This window comes from Panulirus ornatus, chromosome 3, assembly GCF_036320965.1.
Source record: "Panulirus ornatus isolate Po-2019 chromosome 3, ASM3632096v1, whole genome shotgun sequence".
NCBI classification, from domain to species: Eukaryota; Metazoa; Arthropoda; class Malacostraca; order Decapoda; family Palinuridae; genus Panulirus; species Panulirus ornatus.
Window position 1 is genome coordinate 22,099,277 of NC_092226.1, and position 16,781 is coordinate 22,116,057.

Consider the following 16,781-nt stretch of genomic DNA (forward strand, 5'->3'; position numbering starts at 1 on the left):
ATCAAATGATTATATCACCTCCTTAAGGGAAGGGGATTTAAGGATGGGGAAAACCTTATGAAGAGTCAAGCTTAGAAACTATTTTCTTCAACTCGTATCCAGTTTTCTAGGCAGACTCCTTGTTCGCTTTCACCTTGAAGTTTTGTGTAAGTAGTCTACCGGGACAGAGAATCTACCAATAAGGACAAAGTATCTGAAGTCACATGCACAGCTTAATTCTCTCCTGAGAAGAATCATTTAGAATACACTTGTTTGACTGAAGACCTCTTTAACTATTTTGCAAAATTTTAGATACAAAAAATTGTCTTTCATTAGATTAATGTTTAACTCATGATATGGAACAAGAGCAACCCTATACCCAGAAACTGAACCAGTTCTTTCAGAGCAGGATTTTGCCATAGAATAATAACTGTCTTAAAACAAGAGCATCCTTTTACCCCAGAACCAAACTAGCTCTCCCAGAACAGGGTTTTGCCTTAAATTGATAACTGTCATAGACAACATCAAAAAGATTTTAAGTAAGACAGTATGAGACAGCATTGTTGGTTCCTCCTTGATCCCCAAAAGAGCAAAAGTACAGTTTAAAAAGACTTTGTATGTGAGATACTCAAAATTTCAGCAACTGGCCTATGTATGCTGTTCCACTGACTGTTGAGATAGCTTCAGACCTCTGTGGTGTAGTGGTTAGCATTACTGACTGTGGTGTATTCACAGGTTTCCCAGGGTCGAGAGCATAGGTTTGAAAAGAATAAAGAATAGTCCAGGATGCTACATTGGGTACTTGGCTTAGGCTAGGGTATATGTAAATAGCATCAGGCTGGGGGGAGGAACAATGTGGTTTCAGAAGTGGTATAGGATGTTTGAATCAGGTCTTTGCTTTAAAGAATGTGTGAGAGGAATGCTTAGAGAAACAAAAGTATTTCTGCGTGGCATTTATGGATCTTTTCCATCTTTTAGAATTTAGAATGTAAGGGGGGAAGGAGTGTCCAGCCTCTGCTCCTGCTCCTCTTTGTCCCCTTCTATGACATATAGATAGTTTGATAGGTAGATATAAGAGTAGAATTTTAATTCTCAGGTCCTTACTCTGAGGAATTCTTTACCTTCCTTCAGTGCAACTCAAGAGGGAACTTTCAGCCTTACTCTTTGCTTTAAAGAATGTGTTTGAGGAATGCATAGAGAAACAAAAGTATTTTAGTGTGACATTTATGGATCTTTTCCATCTTTTAGAATTTAGAATGTAAGGGGGAAAGGGGTTCCAGCCTCTGCTCCTGCCCCTCTTAGTCCCCTTCTATGACATGTAGGTAGTTTGATAGGTAGAAATAAGGGTAGAATTTGAATTCTCGGGGCCTTACTCTGAGAAATTGGTTACCTTCCTTCAGTGCAGCCCAAGAGGGAACTTTCAGTCTTTGATCCTTTATGGTATCTTTTTTTGTGTCAATTAAAAAGAAAAAAAAGGTTTTGATTGAGGGAAATTAGACTTTCATCCATCCTGTTTTATTAATCTTGGTACCTTCATGCGCAATGCCCAGTGCTCCTCTTAAAACACAAGCATCAACTATATTACCCACAGGCTGAATGCAGCCCAGTTGACTTTGGGATATGGGCAGTAGGGCCTAACCAACTGTTCACTGCTACCTTGTTGTAAGTGACAGTTGCTAGTTGTCTTGCTTGTGAGCTTGAATCAATTGGTAATTGTAATTGAAACTGAATGTAATTTCTGTGTATGATAAGGTGCTTAAAAATCTATGAAATCATATTTTCTTGTGAATTTAACCACTCCCATGCCCCCATCAAACCCATGCCACCCTTACAAGCTGAATCTAATTTGTGTGTATGATAAGGTGCTCAAAAATCTTTGAAATCATATTTTCTTGTGAATTTAACCACACCCATGCCCCCACCAAACCCATGTCACCCTTACTAAGGATATCCTGGTCCATTAAATAATGTACTTTTGCAAACTGTAGTTGCTTAACTCATAGTTCATAAGAAAAAGTAAAAGGTTTAGTGTTTTTTCTACACCAAATTTTTTGAAAAAAGTTATGAAATTGAAATTAACTAAACATGCATACATACAATTAACCAGTCTGGTAGATTATATGTTTTTCTTAAACCAGGGGTATTTGTAATGATTTTTAAGAAAGTAGTAAATGTATTTATATTCTGGTGTGGGAGGCAAGTTGTTAGAAGCAGTGAAAAGTTTTTATCGAGGATGTAAGGCATGTGTACGTGTAGGAAGAGAGGAAAGTGATTGGTTCTCAGTGAATGTAGGTTTGCGGCAGGGGTGTGTGATGTCTCCATGGTTGTTTAATTTGTTTATGGATGGGGTTGTTAGGGAGGTAAATGCAAGAGTCTTGGAAAGAGGGGCAAGTATGAAGTCTGTTGGGGATGAGAGAGCTTGGGAAGTGAGTCAGTTGTTGTTCGCTGATGATACAGCGCTGGTGGCGGATTCATGTGAGAAACTGCAGAAGCTGGTGACGGAGTTTGGTAAAGTGTGTGGAAGAAGAAAGTTAAGAGTAAATGTGAATAAGAGCAAGGTTATTAGGTACAGTAGGGTTGAGGGTCAAGTCAATTGGGAGGTGAGTTTGAATGGAGAAAAACTGGAGGAAGTGAAGTGTTTTAGATATCTGGGAGTGGATCTGTCAGCGGATGGAACCATGGAAGCGGAAGTGGATCATAGGGTGGGGGAGGGGGCGAAAATTTTGGGAGCCTTGAAAAATGTGTGGAAGTCGAGAACATTATCCCGGAAAGCAAAAATGGGTATGTTTGAAGGAATAGTGGTTCCAACAATGTTGTATGGTTGCGAGGCGTGGGCTATGGATAGACTTGTGCGCAGGAGGATGGATGTGCTGGAAATGAGATGTTTGAGGACAATGTGTGGTGTGAGGTGGTTTGATCGAGTAAGTAACGTAAGGGTAAGAGAGATGTGTGGAAATAAAAAAAGCGTGGTTGAGAGAGCAGAAGAGGGTGTTTTGAAATGGTTTGGGCACATGGAGAGAATGAGTGAGGAAAGATTGACCAAGAGGATATATGTGTCGGAGGTGGAGGGAACGAGGAGAAGAGGGAGACCAAATTGGAGGTGGAAAGATGGAGTGAAAAGGATTTTGTGTGATCGGGGCCTGAACATGCAGGAGGGTGAAAGGAGGGCAAGGAATAGAGTGAATTGGAGCGATGTGGTATACAGGGGTTGACGTGCTGTCAGTGGATTGAATCAAGGCATGTGAAGCGTCCGGGGTAAACCATGGAAAGCTGTGTAGGTATGTATATTTGCGTGTGTGGACGTGTGTATGTACATGTGTATGGGGGGGGTTGGGCCATTTCTTTCGTCTGTTTCCTTGCGCTACCTCGCAAACGCGGGAGACAGCGACAAAGTATAAAAAAAAAAAAAAAAATCTCTTCTGGATAAATGAGTATATTGTCCCCTTCTATGACATGTATATTGCCGGCAAGGCAGCAGGTTTGGATGGGATTGCAGTGGAATTTATTAAAAAAGGGGGTTACTGTATTGTTGACTGGTTGGTAAGGTTATTTAATGTATGTATGATTCATGGTGAGGTGCCTGAGGATTGGCGGAATGCTTGCATAGTGCCATTGTACAAAGGCAAAGGGGATAAGAGTGAGTGCTCAAATTACAGAGGTATAAGTTTGTTGAGTATTCCTAGTAAATTATATGGGAGGGTATTGATTGAGAGGGTGAAGGCATGTACAGAGCATCAGATTGGGGAAGAGCAGTGTGGTTTCAGAAGTGGTAGAGGATGTGTGGATCAGGTGTTTGCTTTGAAGAATGTATGTGAGAAATACTTAGAAAAGCAAATGGATTTGTATGTAGCATTTATGGATCTGGAGAAGGCATATGATAGAGTTGATAGAGATGCTCTGTGGAAGGTAGTAAGAATATATGGTGTGGGAGGCAAGTTGTTAGAAGCAGTGAAAAGTTTTTATTAAGGATGTAAGGCATGTGTACGTGCAGGAAGAGAGGAAAGTGATTGGCTCTCAGTGAATGTAGGTTTGCGGCAGGGGTGTGTGATGTCTCCATGGTTGTTTAATTAGTTTATGGATGGGGTTGTTAGGGAGGTGAATGCAAGAGTTTTGGAAAGAGGGGCAAGTATCAGTCTGGTATGGATGAGAGAGCTTGGGAAGTGAGTCAGTTGCTGTTCGCTGATGATACAGCGCTGGTGGCTGGTTCATGTGAGAAACTGCAGAAGCTGGTGACTGAGTTTGGTAAAGTGTGTGAAAGAAGAAAGTTAAGAGTAAATGTGAATAAGAGCAAGGTTATTAGGTACAGTAGGGTTGAGGGTCAAGTCAGTTGGGAGGTAAGTTTGAATGGAGAAAAACTGGAGGAAGTAAAGTGCTTTTGATATCTGGGAGTGGATCTGGCAGTGGATGGAACCGTGGAAGCGGAAGTGAATCATAGGGTGGGGGAGGGGGCGAAAATTCTAGGAGCCTTAAAGAATGTTTAGAAGTCGAAAAAATTATCTCGGAAAGCAAAAATGGGTATGTTTGAAGGAATAGTGGTCCCAACAATGTTGTATGGCGAGGCGTGGGCTATGGATAGAGTTGTGCACAGGAGGGTGGATGTGCTGGAAATGAGATGTTTGAGGACAATATGTAGTATGAGGTGGTTTGATCGAGTAAGCAATGTAAGGGTAAGAGAGATGTGTGGAAATAAAAAGAGTGTGGTTGAGAGAGCAGAAGAGGGTGTTTTGAAATGGTTTGGTCACATGGAGAGAATGAGTGAGGAAAGATTGACCAAGAGGAAATATGTGTCAGAGGTGGATGGAACGAGGAGAAGTGGGAGACCAAATTGAAGGTGGAAAGATGGAGTGAAAAAGATTTTGAGTGATCGGGGCCTGAACATGCAGGAGGGTAAAAGGCGTGCAAGGAATAGAGTGAATTGGAACGATGTGGTATACCGGAGTCGACGTGCTGTCAGTGGATTGAACCAGGGCATGTGAAGCGTCTGGGGTAAACCATGGAAAGTTCTGTGGGGCCTGGATGTGGAAAGGGAGCTGTGGTTTCGGTACATTATTACATGACAGCTAGAGACTGAGTGTGAACGAATGGGGCCTTTGTTGTCTTTCCTAGCGCTACCTCGCACACATGAGGGGGGGAGGGGGTTGTTATTCCATGTGTGGCGAGGTGGCGATGGGAATGAATAAAGACAGACAGTATGAATTATGTACATGTGTATATATGTATATGTCTGTGTGTGTATATATATGTGTACATTGAGATGTATGGGTATGTATATTTGCGTGTGTGGACGTGTATGTATATACATGTGTATGTGGGTGGGTTGGGCCATTCTTTCATCTGTTTTCTTGCGCTACCTCACTAACGCAGGAGACAGCGACAAAGCAAAATAAATAGATAAATATGAATATAGTGATAAACTGTGACTCCCCTGGGCTAATATTATTGATGATCATGAATCATAAAAAAAATTTACTTTCATGAAAACTAGAATAGAAAAAGTAAAATCTGTGAACATGTATTCACCATTGCCACTGATCAGAGAAAAGGCCAAAATATACCTTTAATGAATCATACATGGATGATCCAGTGCTGTTACTATGACTTGATAGAAAGGTTGAAAAGATTAAATATATTACAACTGTATAATTAGTATTAGCCTGGGAAATAGCAATCAAGTATTAAGTGTTAGCAATATATTCAGCATAAAAGAATGTTGGCCTTATCCAGATGAGAGTCTATTTCACAGAGTTGGCAAACTTAATGTAGTTAAGTTTAACTTTGATCAGAGGTCTAGTGAATTTTACCCAGTGATGACACAAAAGAGTTTGTTAGCTGACATGGCAATCAAATGAGGGGATTTTGACCCTATACCTGGTAGCACAAGAGGTGTTTCTTGGTTAGTGATTACAGTGTTGATTTTAAGTGGGATTTTCATACCACCCTCTGAATACATTATAGTTACATTTTTTAATGCATCCAGTGTTACTGTGGTATTTGCTGCAATGCATTCTCTAACCTTGCTTAGCCTACACATGGTTGCACATCTTAGAATTTTCATTAAGAAGTGAAAAGATTAGGGATGGTTTGCTCATCATATGTACTTGTGAAAAAATGTATGTGAGAATTGTATCAAAAAATGCTGGTAGTGAAAAGATTAAGTGTTTAGGTTGGGTGGCAAATATATGATGGATGAACATTATGGATGTGGATGAATGGAGACTTGATCATTGATGTTTTAAGGAAATTTTTGTAAGTCAATTTATTTGTGTTATAAGAAATGGTGTATTTTAAGGTTAACAAGAGAACAAATAGGGAAGATGGAGAAGTATAGATATGAAGATAGACAGACTGAATTTATATAATATACTGTAAGTTCTTTTGAAATGGATGAAGGCAGCAAGTATGAATATGTACATGTGTGTATATGTATGTCTGTGTATGTATATGTATGTATATGTTAAAATGTACATGTATGTGTCTGTTTCCTTGTGCTATCTCGCTAACACAGGAGATGGCGATTAAGTATAATAGTAATATAATGATACTTTTGAAATCTTGTTTGGTAACCTCCCATGTCTCATGACTAGATGGAGTACAGTAAAGTTCCAGTAAATTTAGTGGCACCTCATTACTATAGATCAAACCAGTTGAGTATAAAAATTACAAAAATTACTATATTAACAGTTAAGGATTCTGCAGAGTATATTTATATATTAAAGGTTGGAGGATATGATGGAGCATCAAGACAATGCTTAGCATCGGTAGAGTGTTACAGCCCAGATTCTGATGTATGGACCTCTGTGGCAGAGATGTCAGCACGCAGGAGTGGAGCAGGTCAGTAAGGCTTACAACAGAAATATTCATGCTTTCAAAAAGTTAAATTTTATATTTGTTATAAAAAGATTGATATCTTAAATTCCCATGGTTCAGGTCATTTAGTTACACATTCCAAGCTATATGGAAATGAGTAAATACATATTGTTTAATTAATAAAATATAGCCTTCACAGGTTTACCTCTCAGTAGCTTTTTGTTTAGATATATATAGAGATAGGTAGTATGTTTGAGGAAAGGAACCTGGATGTTTTGGCTCTGAGTGAAACAAAGCTCAAGGGTAAAGGGGAAAAGTGGTTTAAGAATGTCTTGGGAGTAGTCAGGGGTTGGTGAGAGGACAAGACCAAAGGAAGGAGTAGCACTACTCCTGAAACAGTTGTGGGAATATGTGATAGAATGTAAGAAAGTAAACTCTAGATTGATATGGGTAAAACTGTAAGTGGATGGAGAAAGATGGGTGATTATTAGTGCCTATCTATGCACCTGGTCATGAGAAGAAAGATCATGAGAGGCAAGTGTTTTGGCAGCAGCTGAGTGAGTGTGTTAGCAGCTTTTGATGCACGAGAGCGGGTTATAGTGATGGGTGATTTGAATGCAAAGGTGAGTTATGTGGTTGGTGAGAGGACAAGACCAAAGGAAGGAGTAGCACTACTCTTGAAACAGTTGTGGGAATATGTGATAGAATGTAAGAAAGTAAACTCTAGATTGATATGGGTAAAACTGAAAGTGGATGGAGAAAGATGGGTGATTATTAGTGCCTATCTATGCACCTGGTCATGAGAAGAAAGATCATGAGAGGCAAGTGTTTTGGCAGCAGCTGAGTGAGTGTGTTAGCAGCTTTTGATGCACGAGACCGGGTTATAGTGATGGGTGATTTGAATGCAAAGGTGAGTTATGTGGCAGTTGAGGGTATAATTGGTGTAAATGGGGTGTTCAAGTGTTGTAAATGGAAATGGTGAAGAGCTTGTAGAATTTGTATGTTGAAAAAAGGACTGGTGATTGGGAATATCTGGTTTAAAAAGAGAGATATACATAAGGAGACGTATGTAAGTAGGAGAGATGGCCAGAGAGCGTTATTGGATTACGTGCTAATTGATAGGCGTGAAAGAGAGACTTTTGGATGTTAATGTGCTGAGAGGGGCAACTGCAGGATGTCTGATCATTATCTTGTGGAGGCGAAGGTGAAGATTTGTACAGGTTTTCAGAAAAGAAGAGAAAATGTTGGGGTGAAGAGAGTGGTGAGAGTAAGTGAGCTTGGAAAGAAGACTTGTGTGAGGAAGCACAAGGAGAGATTGAGTGCAGAATGGAAAAAGGTGAGAACAAATGACTTAAGGGGAGTGGGGAATGGAATGGGATGTATTTAGGGAAGCAGTGATGGCTTTCACTAAAGATGCTTGTGGCATGTGAAAGGTGGGAGGTGGGCAGATTAGAAAGGGTAGTGAGTGGTGGGATGAAGAAGTAAGATTGTTAGTGAAAGAGAAGAGAGAGGCGTTTGGACGATTTTTGCAGGGAAGTAGTGCGAATGACTGGGAGATGTATAAAAGAAAGAGGCAGGAGGTCAAGAGAAAGGTGAAAGAGGTGAAAAAGAGAGCAAATGAGAGTTGGGGTGAGAGAGTCATTAGATTTTAGGGAGAATAAAAAGATATTTTGGAAGGAGGTAAATAAAGTGCATAAGACAAGAGAACAAATGGGGACATCGGTGAAAGGGGCTAATGGGGAGGTAATAACAAGTGGTAAACTGAGAAGGAGATGGAGTGAGTATTTTGAGGTTTGTTGAATGTGTTTGATGATAGAGTGGCAGTTATAGGGTGTTTTGGTTGTGGTGGTGTGCAAAGTGAGAGGATCAGAGAGAATGGTTTGGTAAACAGAGAAGAGGTAGTGAAAGCTTTGCGGAAGATGAAAGCCAGCGAGGCGGCGGGTTTGGATGGTATTGCTGTGGAATTTATTATAATGGGGGTGGCTGTATTGTTGACTAGTTGGTAAAGATATTCAATGTATGGATGGTTCATGGTGAAGCACCTGAGGATTGGCGGAATGCATGCATAGTGCCGTTGTACACAGGCAAAGGGGATAAAAGTGAGTGTTCAAATTACAGAGGTATAAGTTTGTTAAGTATTCCTGGGAAATTATATGGGAGGGTACTGATTGCGAGGGTAAAGGCATGTACGGAGCATCAGATTGGGGAAGAGCAGTGTGATTTCAGAAGTGGTAGAGGATGTGTGGATCAGGTGTCTGCTTTGAAGAAAGTATGTGAGAAATACCTAAAAAAAAAAGATGGATTTGTTTGTAGCATTTATGGATCTGAAGAAGGCATATGATAAGAGTTGATAGAGATGCTTTGTGGAAGGTATTAAGAGTATATGGTGTGAGAGGTAAGTTGCTAGAAGCAGTGAAAAGTTTTTATCAAGGATGTAAGGCATGTGTACGAGTGAGAAGAGAGGAAAGTGATTGGTTCTCAGTGAATGTCGGTTTACGGCAGGGGTGCATGATGTCTCCATGGTTGTTTAATTTGTATATGGATGGGGTTGTTAGGGAGGTGAATGCAAGAGTTTTGGAGAAAGGGGCAAGGATGCAGTCAGTTGTGGATGAGAGGGCTTGGGAAGTGAGTCAGCTGTTGTTTGCTGATGATACAGCGCTGGTGGCTGATTTGGGTGAGAAACTGCAGAAGTTGGTGACTGAGTTTGGTAAAGTGTGTGAAAGAAGAAAGCTGAGAGTAAATGTGAATAAGAGCAAGGTAATTAGGTTCAGTAGGGTTGAGGAACAAGTTAATTGGGGAGGTAAGTTTGAATGGAGAAAAACTAGAGGAAGTGAAGTGTTTTAGATATCTGTGAGTGGATTTAGCAGCAGATGGAACCATGGAAGCAGAAGTGAGTCACAGGATGGGGGAGAGAGCGAAGGTTCTGGGAGCGTTGAAGAATGTGTGGAAGGCGAGAACATTATCTCAGGGAGCAAAAATGGGTGTTTGAAGGAATAGTGGTTCCAACAGCGTTATGTGGTCGCAAGGCATGGGCTATAGACAGGGTTGTGCGGAGGAGGGTGGATGTTGTGGGAATGAAATGTTTGAGGACAATATGTGGTGTGAGGTGGTTTGGTTAAGTAATGAAAGGTTAAGAGATATGTGGTAATAAAAAGAGTGTGGTTGAGAGAGCAGAAGAGGGTGGATTGAAATGGTTTGGTCACATGGAGAGAATGAGTGAGGAAAGATTGACAAAGAAGATATACATGTCAGAGGTGGAGGAAACGAGGAGAAGTAGGAGACAAAATTGGAGGTGGAAGGATGGATTGAAAAAGATTTTGAGCGATTGGGGCCTAAATATACCGGAGGGTGAAAGGCGTGCAAGGAATAGAATGCATTGGAACGATGTGGTATACTGGAGTCGATGTGCTGTCATTGGATTGAACCAGGGCATGTGAAGCGTCTGGGGTAAACCATGGAAAGTTTTGTGGGGCCTGGATGTGGAAAGAAAGCTGTGGTTTTCATTACACATGACAGCTAGAGACTGAGTGTGAATGAATGTGGCCTTTATTATCTTTACCTAGAGCTACCTTGCGTGCGTGTGCACGTTGGGGGGTGCTGTTTTTCATGTGTGGCGGGGTGGTGACGGGAATGTAAATGTATAGGTATCTATATGTGCGTGTCGGTGTTTACGTATATACATGTGCATTTGGGTGGGTTGGGCCATTCTTTCATCTGTTTCCTTGCGCTATCTCGCTAACGCGGGAGACAGCGACTAAGTATAAATAAGAAAAAATATAGAGAGAAGAAATTGGGAAGGGAATGGGCAAAAGGCATTGACAGATTATGTGAATACAAAAGAATCAGGAAATAAGTGGTGGATGTGAGAGTAGTAAGGCGGATGTGACAGATTATGTGAATACAAAAGAATCAGGAAATAAGTGGTGGATGTGAGAGTAGTAAGGCGGATGCTGACATAATCATCATATGTTATAACAGACATGAAGATTAGGACAAGGTAGTTATGTCAAGTTCTGGGGAAAAAAAGAAGAATGAAAGGAGCATTGGAGATTGAATAGACAGCTATTAAAAGTAGAGTACCCGAAAACTTTAGAGAAAAAGATGGCAGGGAATGGAGAAAATGATGGGAAGGATGTCTAGTGTTCTTGGAAGAAGGGTTATGATTAAGGCATTAGAGGATAAGGTTATCAAAAAAGTGAAAAAAATAGATAGGAGAGGTGAATTATTGTGATGGAATAATGGGAATTATATGTATGAAGTCTAGGGCAGGATGAAACAGTAGTATATGGAGTGTAATAAAAGAATTATGAGACCGAAAAGGGAAGGTTAATGGGAAGCATATGTGAACTCTATGCACAATATGCCTGTGGTTGTTTGGGGCAGGATGAAACAGTAGTATATGTAGTGTAATTAAAGAATTAAGAGACTGGAAAGAGAATGATAGAAGAAACAGAGGGAAGGATTGAAGAAACAGTTGAAGTCTTTGGGAGAGATTTGAATGAAAAGTTAAAAAAGTAACTATATTAAGAGTATGTTTTGAAAGAAATAAGTTTAAAGTATGAAAGGTGCAAGAGCATGCCTTTTGACAAAATTAGGTATGTTTGATTGATGAAAAGAGTACCTCAGAACTGATAATATCAGGTTGGAAATGAGGCATAATGAGATACTTTCTGTGATTGTTTTAACTATAGAAGCATTTCATTATGTCATATTTCAATTTTAAAACAAAAAGATTTTTAGGCTAAAGAAAATGAAGTCTACAATTTTTGGTTGAAATATATGTTGAGGACTGTACATTAAGGCCTGCAAATGGTTAATAGTGACTTGCTTAGAAGATTCTGTGATTATTCATTTCATATTTATTGGGTATTTATTGGCTTGGGGAAGCATTGTGAGATTTTTTTGTCATTGTTTTAAGGACAGGAGTGTTTCATTATGTCATTTATCAATTTTAGAACGAAAAGGTTTTTGGGCTGTTTCATATTTTGTTAGTGTAATAAGTGTAACATATATGCCAGAAATCCTCAGTATAAGGACTGTTTTTCATGCTGAATTCAAATGCGGGGTTGAAATATAAGTTAGGGGACATTAAGGCCTGTAAATAAGTTATTAATGGTTACCTCTTTTAGAAGGTTCTGTGATTATTCAGCTTGTATTTATTGGGTATCTGTTGGTAAGAGGAAGTATTATCAGATATTTCCCATGATTATTTCAAGTGTAGAAGAGCTAAAAAATTCCCTTAACTATTACCTGTAGTATTTTTGTGGTATTTTTGTGAGGGAATAGATTTGTGTGGAAACCTGAGTAGGACTGTTTTTCATGTTGAATTTGAATCTGTCATTGAAATATTTGTTGGGAACTTTAAAATGCCTGTAAATAAGTAGATGTTATCTTTAAGAAGATTCTGTGATTATTCAGTTTGTATGTATTGGTTATTTGTCAGCTTTGGGAGGCATAATGAGATATTTTCTATAAATATTTCAAGTATAGAAGTGTTTCATTGTGTAACTTTTCAATTTTAAACAAAGAGTTTTTGAGCTAAAAAATTCCATGAACTATATATTTACTACCTGCAATTTTTAGAAGTTTGTTAGAATTATAGAAAATTCTCTCAAAATCTGGTATCTGTTGTCATCGGGAAGCACTGTGAGGTACTTTCTGTCATTGTTTCAAGTGCAGAAGCATTTGATTTTGTCATATTTCAATTTCAAAACAAAAAGGTTTTTGTGTTGAAAATTCCTTGAACCAATTATTACCTACAATTTTTGGTATTTTTATGAGGGAATAGATTTCTTGAAAACATCAGTACAAGGACTATATTTCATGCTGAGCTCAAATTTGGGGTTAAAATATCTTTCTTTCATACTATTCGCCATTTCCTGCGATAGCGAGGTAGCATTAAGAACAGAGGACTGGGCCTTTGAGGGAATATCCTCACCTGGCTCCCTTCTCTGTTCCTTCTTTTTTTTTGGGAAAAAAAAAAAAACGAGAGGGGAGGATATCCAGCCCCCTTCCCTTTTAGTCGCCTTCTACGACACGCAGGGAATGTGTGGGAAGTATTCTTTCTCCCCTATCCCCAGGGATAAGGGGTTGAAATATATGTTGCAGAATATTAAGGTCCATTAATAAGTAATTAATATGTACTCTTTCAGAAGATTCTGTGATTATTCGGTTCTTTTTTATTAGGTATTCGATTCGAATCTAGGGTTGAAATATATGTTGGAGAAAATTAAGGCCTGTAAAAAAAGTAATTACTGCTTACTCTTTTAGAAGACTGTGATTATTCTGTTCATGTTTATTGGGTATCTGTTGACTTTGGGAAGCATTATGATAAAATTTCTGTCATTGTTTCAAGTATAGAAGTATTTCATTTCCTCTTATTTTGGTGATTAAACAAAGAGGTTTATGTGTTAAAAAAAATCGCCTGAACTATTACCTGTAATTGTTGGTATTTTTGTGAGGGGAATACATTTGCTTGAAAACCTCGTGGTGAATTTGAATCTGGGATTGAAATATACGTTGTAGGATACTAAGGCCTGTAAGTAATTAATTGTTACTCTTTTAGAAGATCCTGTGATTATCCAGATTATATGTATAAGGTATCTTTTGGCATGGGTAAGCATAATGAGATATTTTTCATGATTATTTCAAGTATAGAAGTGTTTCAAAAAAATTCCCTACAATTTTTGGTATCTTTATGAAGGCAATCAATTTGTTTGAAAACCTCAGTATAAGGACTGTTTTTCGTGCTGAATTTAAATCTGGGGTTGAAATATATGTTGGAAGATATTAATGCCTGTAAATATTTAATTCTTACTCTTTTAGAGGATTCTGTGACTATTTGGTTCGTATTTATAGGGTATCTTTTGGCTTGGCGAAACATTTTGAGATATTTTCATGATTATGTCAAGTATAAAATGTTTTATTTTGTCATTTCAATTCTAAAACAAAATTTTTGGTATTTTTGTGAATGTAATAGATTTGCTTGAAAACCTCTGAGTATAAGAACTATTTTTCATGCTTAACTTGAATCTTGGGTTAAAATATATGTTGGGGACATTAAAGCCTGTATTATTCTTTTAGAAGATTATGTGGTTATTCCGTTCATATTTATTGGGTATCCACTGGCTTAGAGAAGTACTAGAGATATTTCCTGTGATTATGTCAAGTATAGAAGCCTTTCATTATGTCATATTTCTATTTCAAAACAAAAAGGTCTTCGAGCTAAAGATTCCATGAAGTATTACCTGCAATTTTTGGCAGTTTTGAGGGTAATTGATATGCATGAAAATCCCAGTATAAGGACTATTTATCGTGATGAGCCTAAATCTGGGGTTGAAACACATGATGGGTGAAATTGAGGACTGTAAATAAGTAATTAACTATTAATTGTTTTGAAGATAGTATGATTATTCAGTTTGTATTTATTGGGTATCTTTCAGCTTGGGGGAAGCATTTTCCCTAATTATTTCAAGTGTAAAAGTGTTTCATTATGTCATATTTCAATTTTGAAACAAAATGTTTTTTTGTGAAGGTAATAGATTTGCTTTGAAAATCTCATTATTTAAGGACTATTTCTCATACTAGATTCAAATCTGACATTGAAATATATGTTTGGGGACATTAAAGTTTGTAAATAAGTAATTTCTCCCCTATCCTTGGGATAGGGAAGAAAGAATACTTCCCACGTATTCCCTGCGTGTCGTACAACTATAAGGGGAGGGAGCGGGGGCTGGAAATCCTCCCCTCTCGTTTTCAGTTTTCCAAAAGAAGGAACAGAGAGGGGGGCCCAAGCGAGGATATTCCTTCAAAGGCTCAGTCTTCTGTTCTTAACGCTTCCTTGCTAATGCAGGAAATGGTGAATAGTATGAAAAAAAATAAGTAATTAATGGTCACTCCCTTAGAAGATTTTCCAATTGTCCAGTTCATATATTTTAGGTATTTGTCATTTTTGGGAAGCATTATGGGATATTTTCTATGCTTGTTTCAAGTATAAAAGCTTTTTATTACGTCATATTTTGATTTTAAAACTAAAAGGATGTCTGTGTAGGGAATAGGACAGAACTTTGAGGGACACCACTTTTGTTGGAGAAAGGGGAGGAAGCTGATAGATCAGACAGAGAAGCAGCTACAAATGAGGGCAAAGTGAGGGAGGGAAGACAAAAAAGGGAGCATGAAGGGCAAAGTGAAGGAGGGAAGACAAAAGAGGGGAGCTTAGAGATGAGATCCCAATGCCACACTGTGAAAAGCTTTGGATGTGTTAAGGGCAACTACACAAGACTCCCCAAAATTTTTCAGGGATGATGATGAGACATTAGTATGATAGAAAAGAATATCACAGGTGATCAGAGAGAAGATGCGAGATTCAAGGTGTCAAAGGATGTAGGAGTTGAGGAGGGATTCAAAGACTTTGGAAATGGTAGATGTCAAAGCAATAGGACAGTAGTTTGAGGGGTCAGAATGGTCATGCTTCTTAGGGATGAGATATATCAATGCTTGCTTCCAAGAAGGAATTTTTTTTTTTCTAATAGAAATGGAACACAAGTAAGCACAGGTGCAAGTTCATAGGCACACTCTTTCAGTATACATGGAAGGATGTCATTAGGACCATAATACGCCTTGCTTGCATATAGAGAGAAGCGCTTTTTGGACAGTTTGAAAAGAGATTATGGGGAGGGTCATTGGATTAATAAGAGGAGCATCGAAGGGTGAAGGAATGTTAAAGTTATCCAAGATAGAGTTAGAGGAGAAATGGGAACCAAAGAGAGTTGCTTTGTCAAAGGCAAAGACAGCCATAGTACTGTCAGAATTGAAAAAAAGAATGAAAGGTAGAGCGACAGAAGTTGTTAGAGATTCCCTTAGCTGAAGACTGGAAAGACGTATCACTGGATGACGAGAAAAGGTTATCTCTCTTCCTTTGAATAAAGGAATGCTTTGCCTCATGGATAATGTACATGCAGTGATTATGGGCAATGATGAAAGCTGAATAGGAGTCAGAGGAAGGAGACTTTTTCCAAGCTTGATATGCCTGATCCTTTGCCCAAATGACCTCAGAACAGGAACAGTTGAACCATGGATTAGAAGAAGAGGTCACCTCTGCTATGTGTTTGGCAGAGACAGAAGCATCCCCATATAAGAAACAATAATTCACCCAAGGAAAATAAGAAAAAAAGTTATGCAAGTTATTCCAGTCAGCTTTGTTCAGGTGCCAGTATTTATGCTTAGAAGGAGCTACTGGAAGGAGATGTGCCATTAAAATAGGTACATATGAAATTGTGATCTGATGAATCAGTTGGGGATGGGAATGTGTAGTTATAGCAGGATGGACTAAAGGTGAAAAACAGATCCAAAACATTAGGAGAGTGGTCACAGCAATCAGGAATATTGGCATGGTGAGAGATAATTTGCTCTAAATCATCGAGAATGGAGAATGTGAGGATTTCAGTCCCTCCACTATCTGTATGGGAGAAATTCAACTATTCTCTATAGTGAACGTTGAAATCCCCAAAGTACAGAGTCTCAGCTTGCTGGTGAGAGGATGCCACAGTCTTATGGCAGAAGTTTATATAGTTGAAGATTTAAGATTTATAGAATTAGGAGAGCGCTAGGCAAATAGAGAAAAGTGTGGTAGTTGGGAGACAAACCTTTAGCCACATAACAACTGAATTCAGGAACTCAGTGTCCTTGAGGTATGCAACAGTTGTGTTGATGATGGCATAAGCATAAACATCATCTTTGAAGTGAAATTGTTAGTAGAGATTATAGTAGGATGTGGAAAAGGGACTAGTGAGAACTTCATAAGACAAATGTGTCTCAGAGAGGAGTAAGATATTAGTAAAGGTGCTGAACAGATGGTTTTCAGCAGAAGAGAGGTTACTAATTCGAGAGACCAGGAATGTTGGTAAAGTGAATAGAGAGAGGAAAAAAAAAGAAGGTCCAACAGAGAGAGGAAGGTTTTGGGAGGGGCTGGAACTACAACTGGCTGAGCTTTCCCT

At 38.8% G+C, this 16,781-nt stretch overlaps 1 protein-coding gene across 2 annotated transcripts in view; it reads left to right on the top strand.

Moving 5' to 3' along the window:
- kel (kelch protein) overlaps positions 1-16,781 on the top strand; it is a 300,707-nt gene that overhangs the window by 270,211 nt on the left and 13,715 nt on the right. For both annotated transcript variants that reach the window (XM_071685307.1, XM_071685298.1), the window contains one exon: positions 6,696-6,810. In XM_071685307.1, coding sequence (XP_071541408.1) covers positions 6,696-6,810 — 115 coding nt within the window. The remainder of the gene's footprint in view (positions 1-6,695; positions 6,811-16,781) is intronic.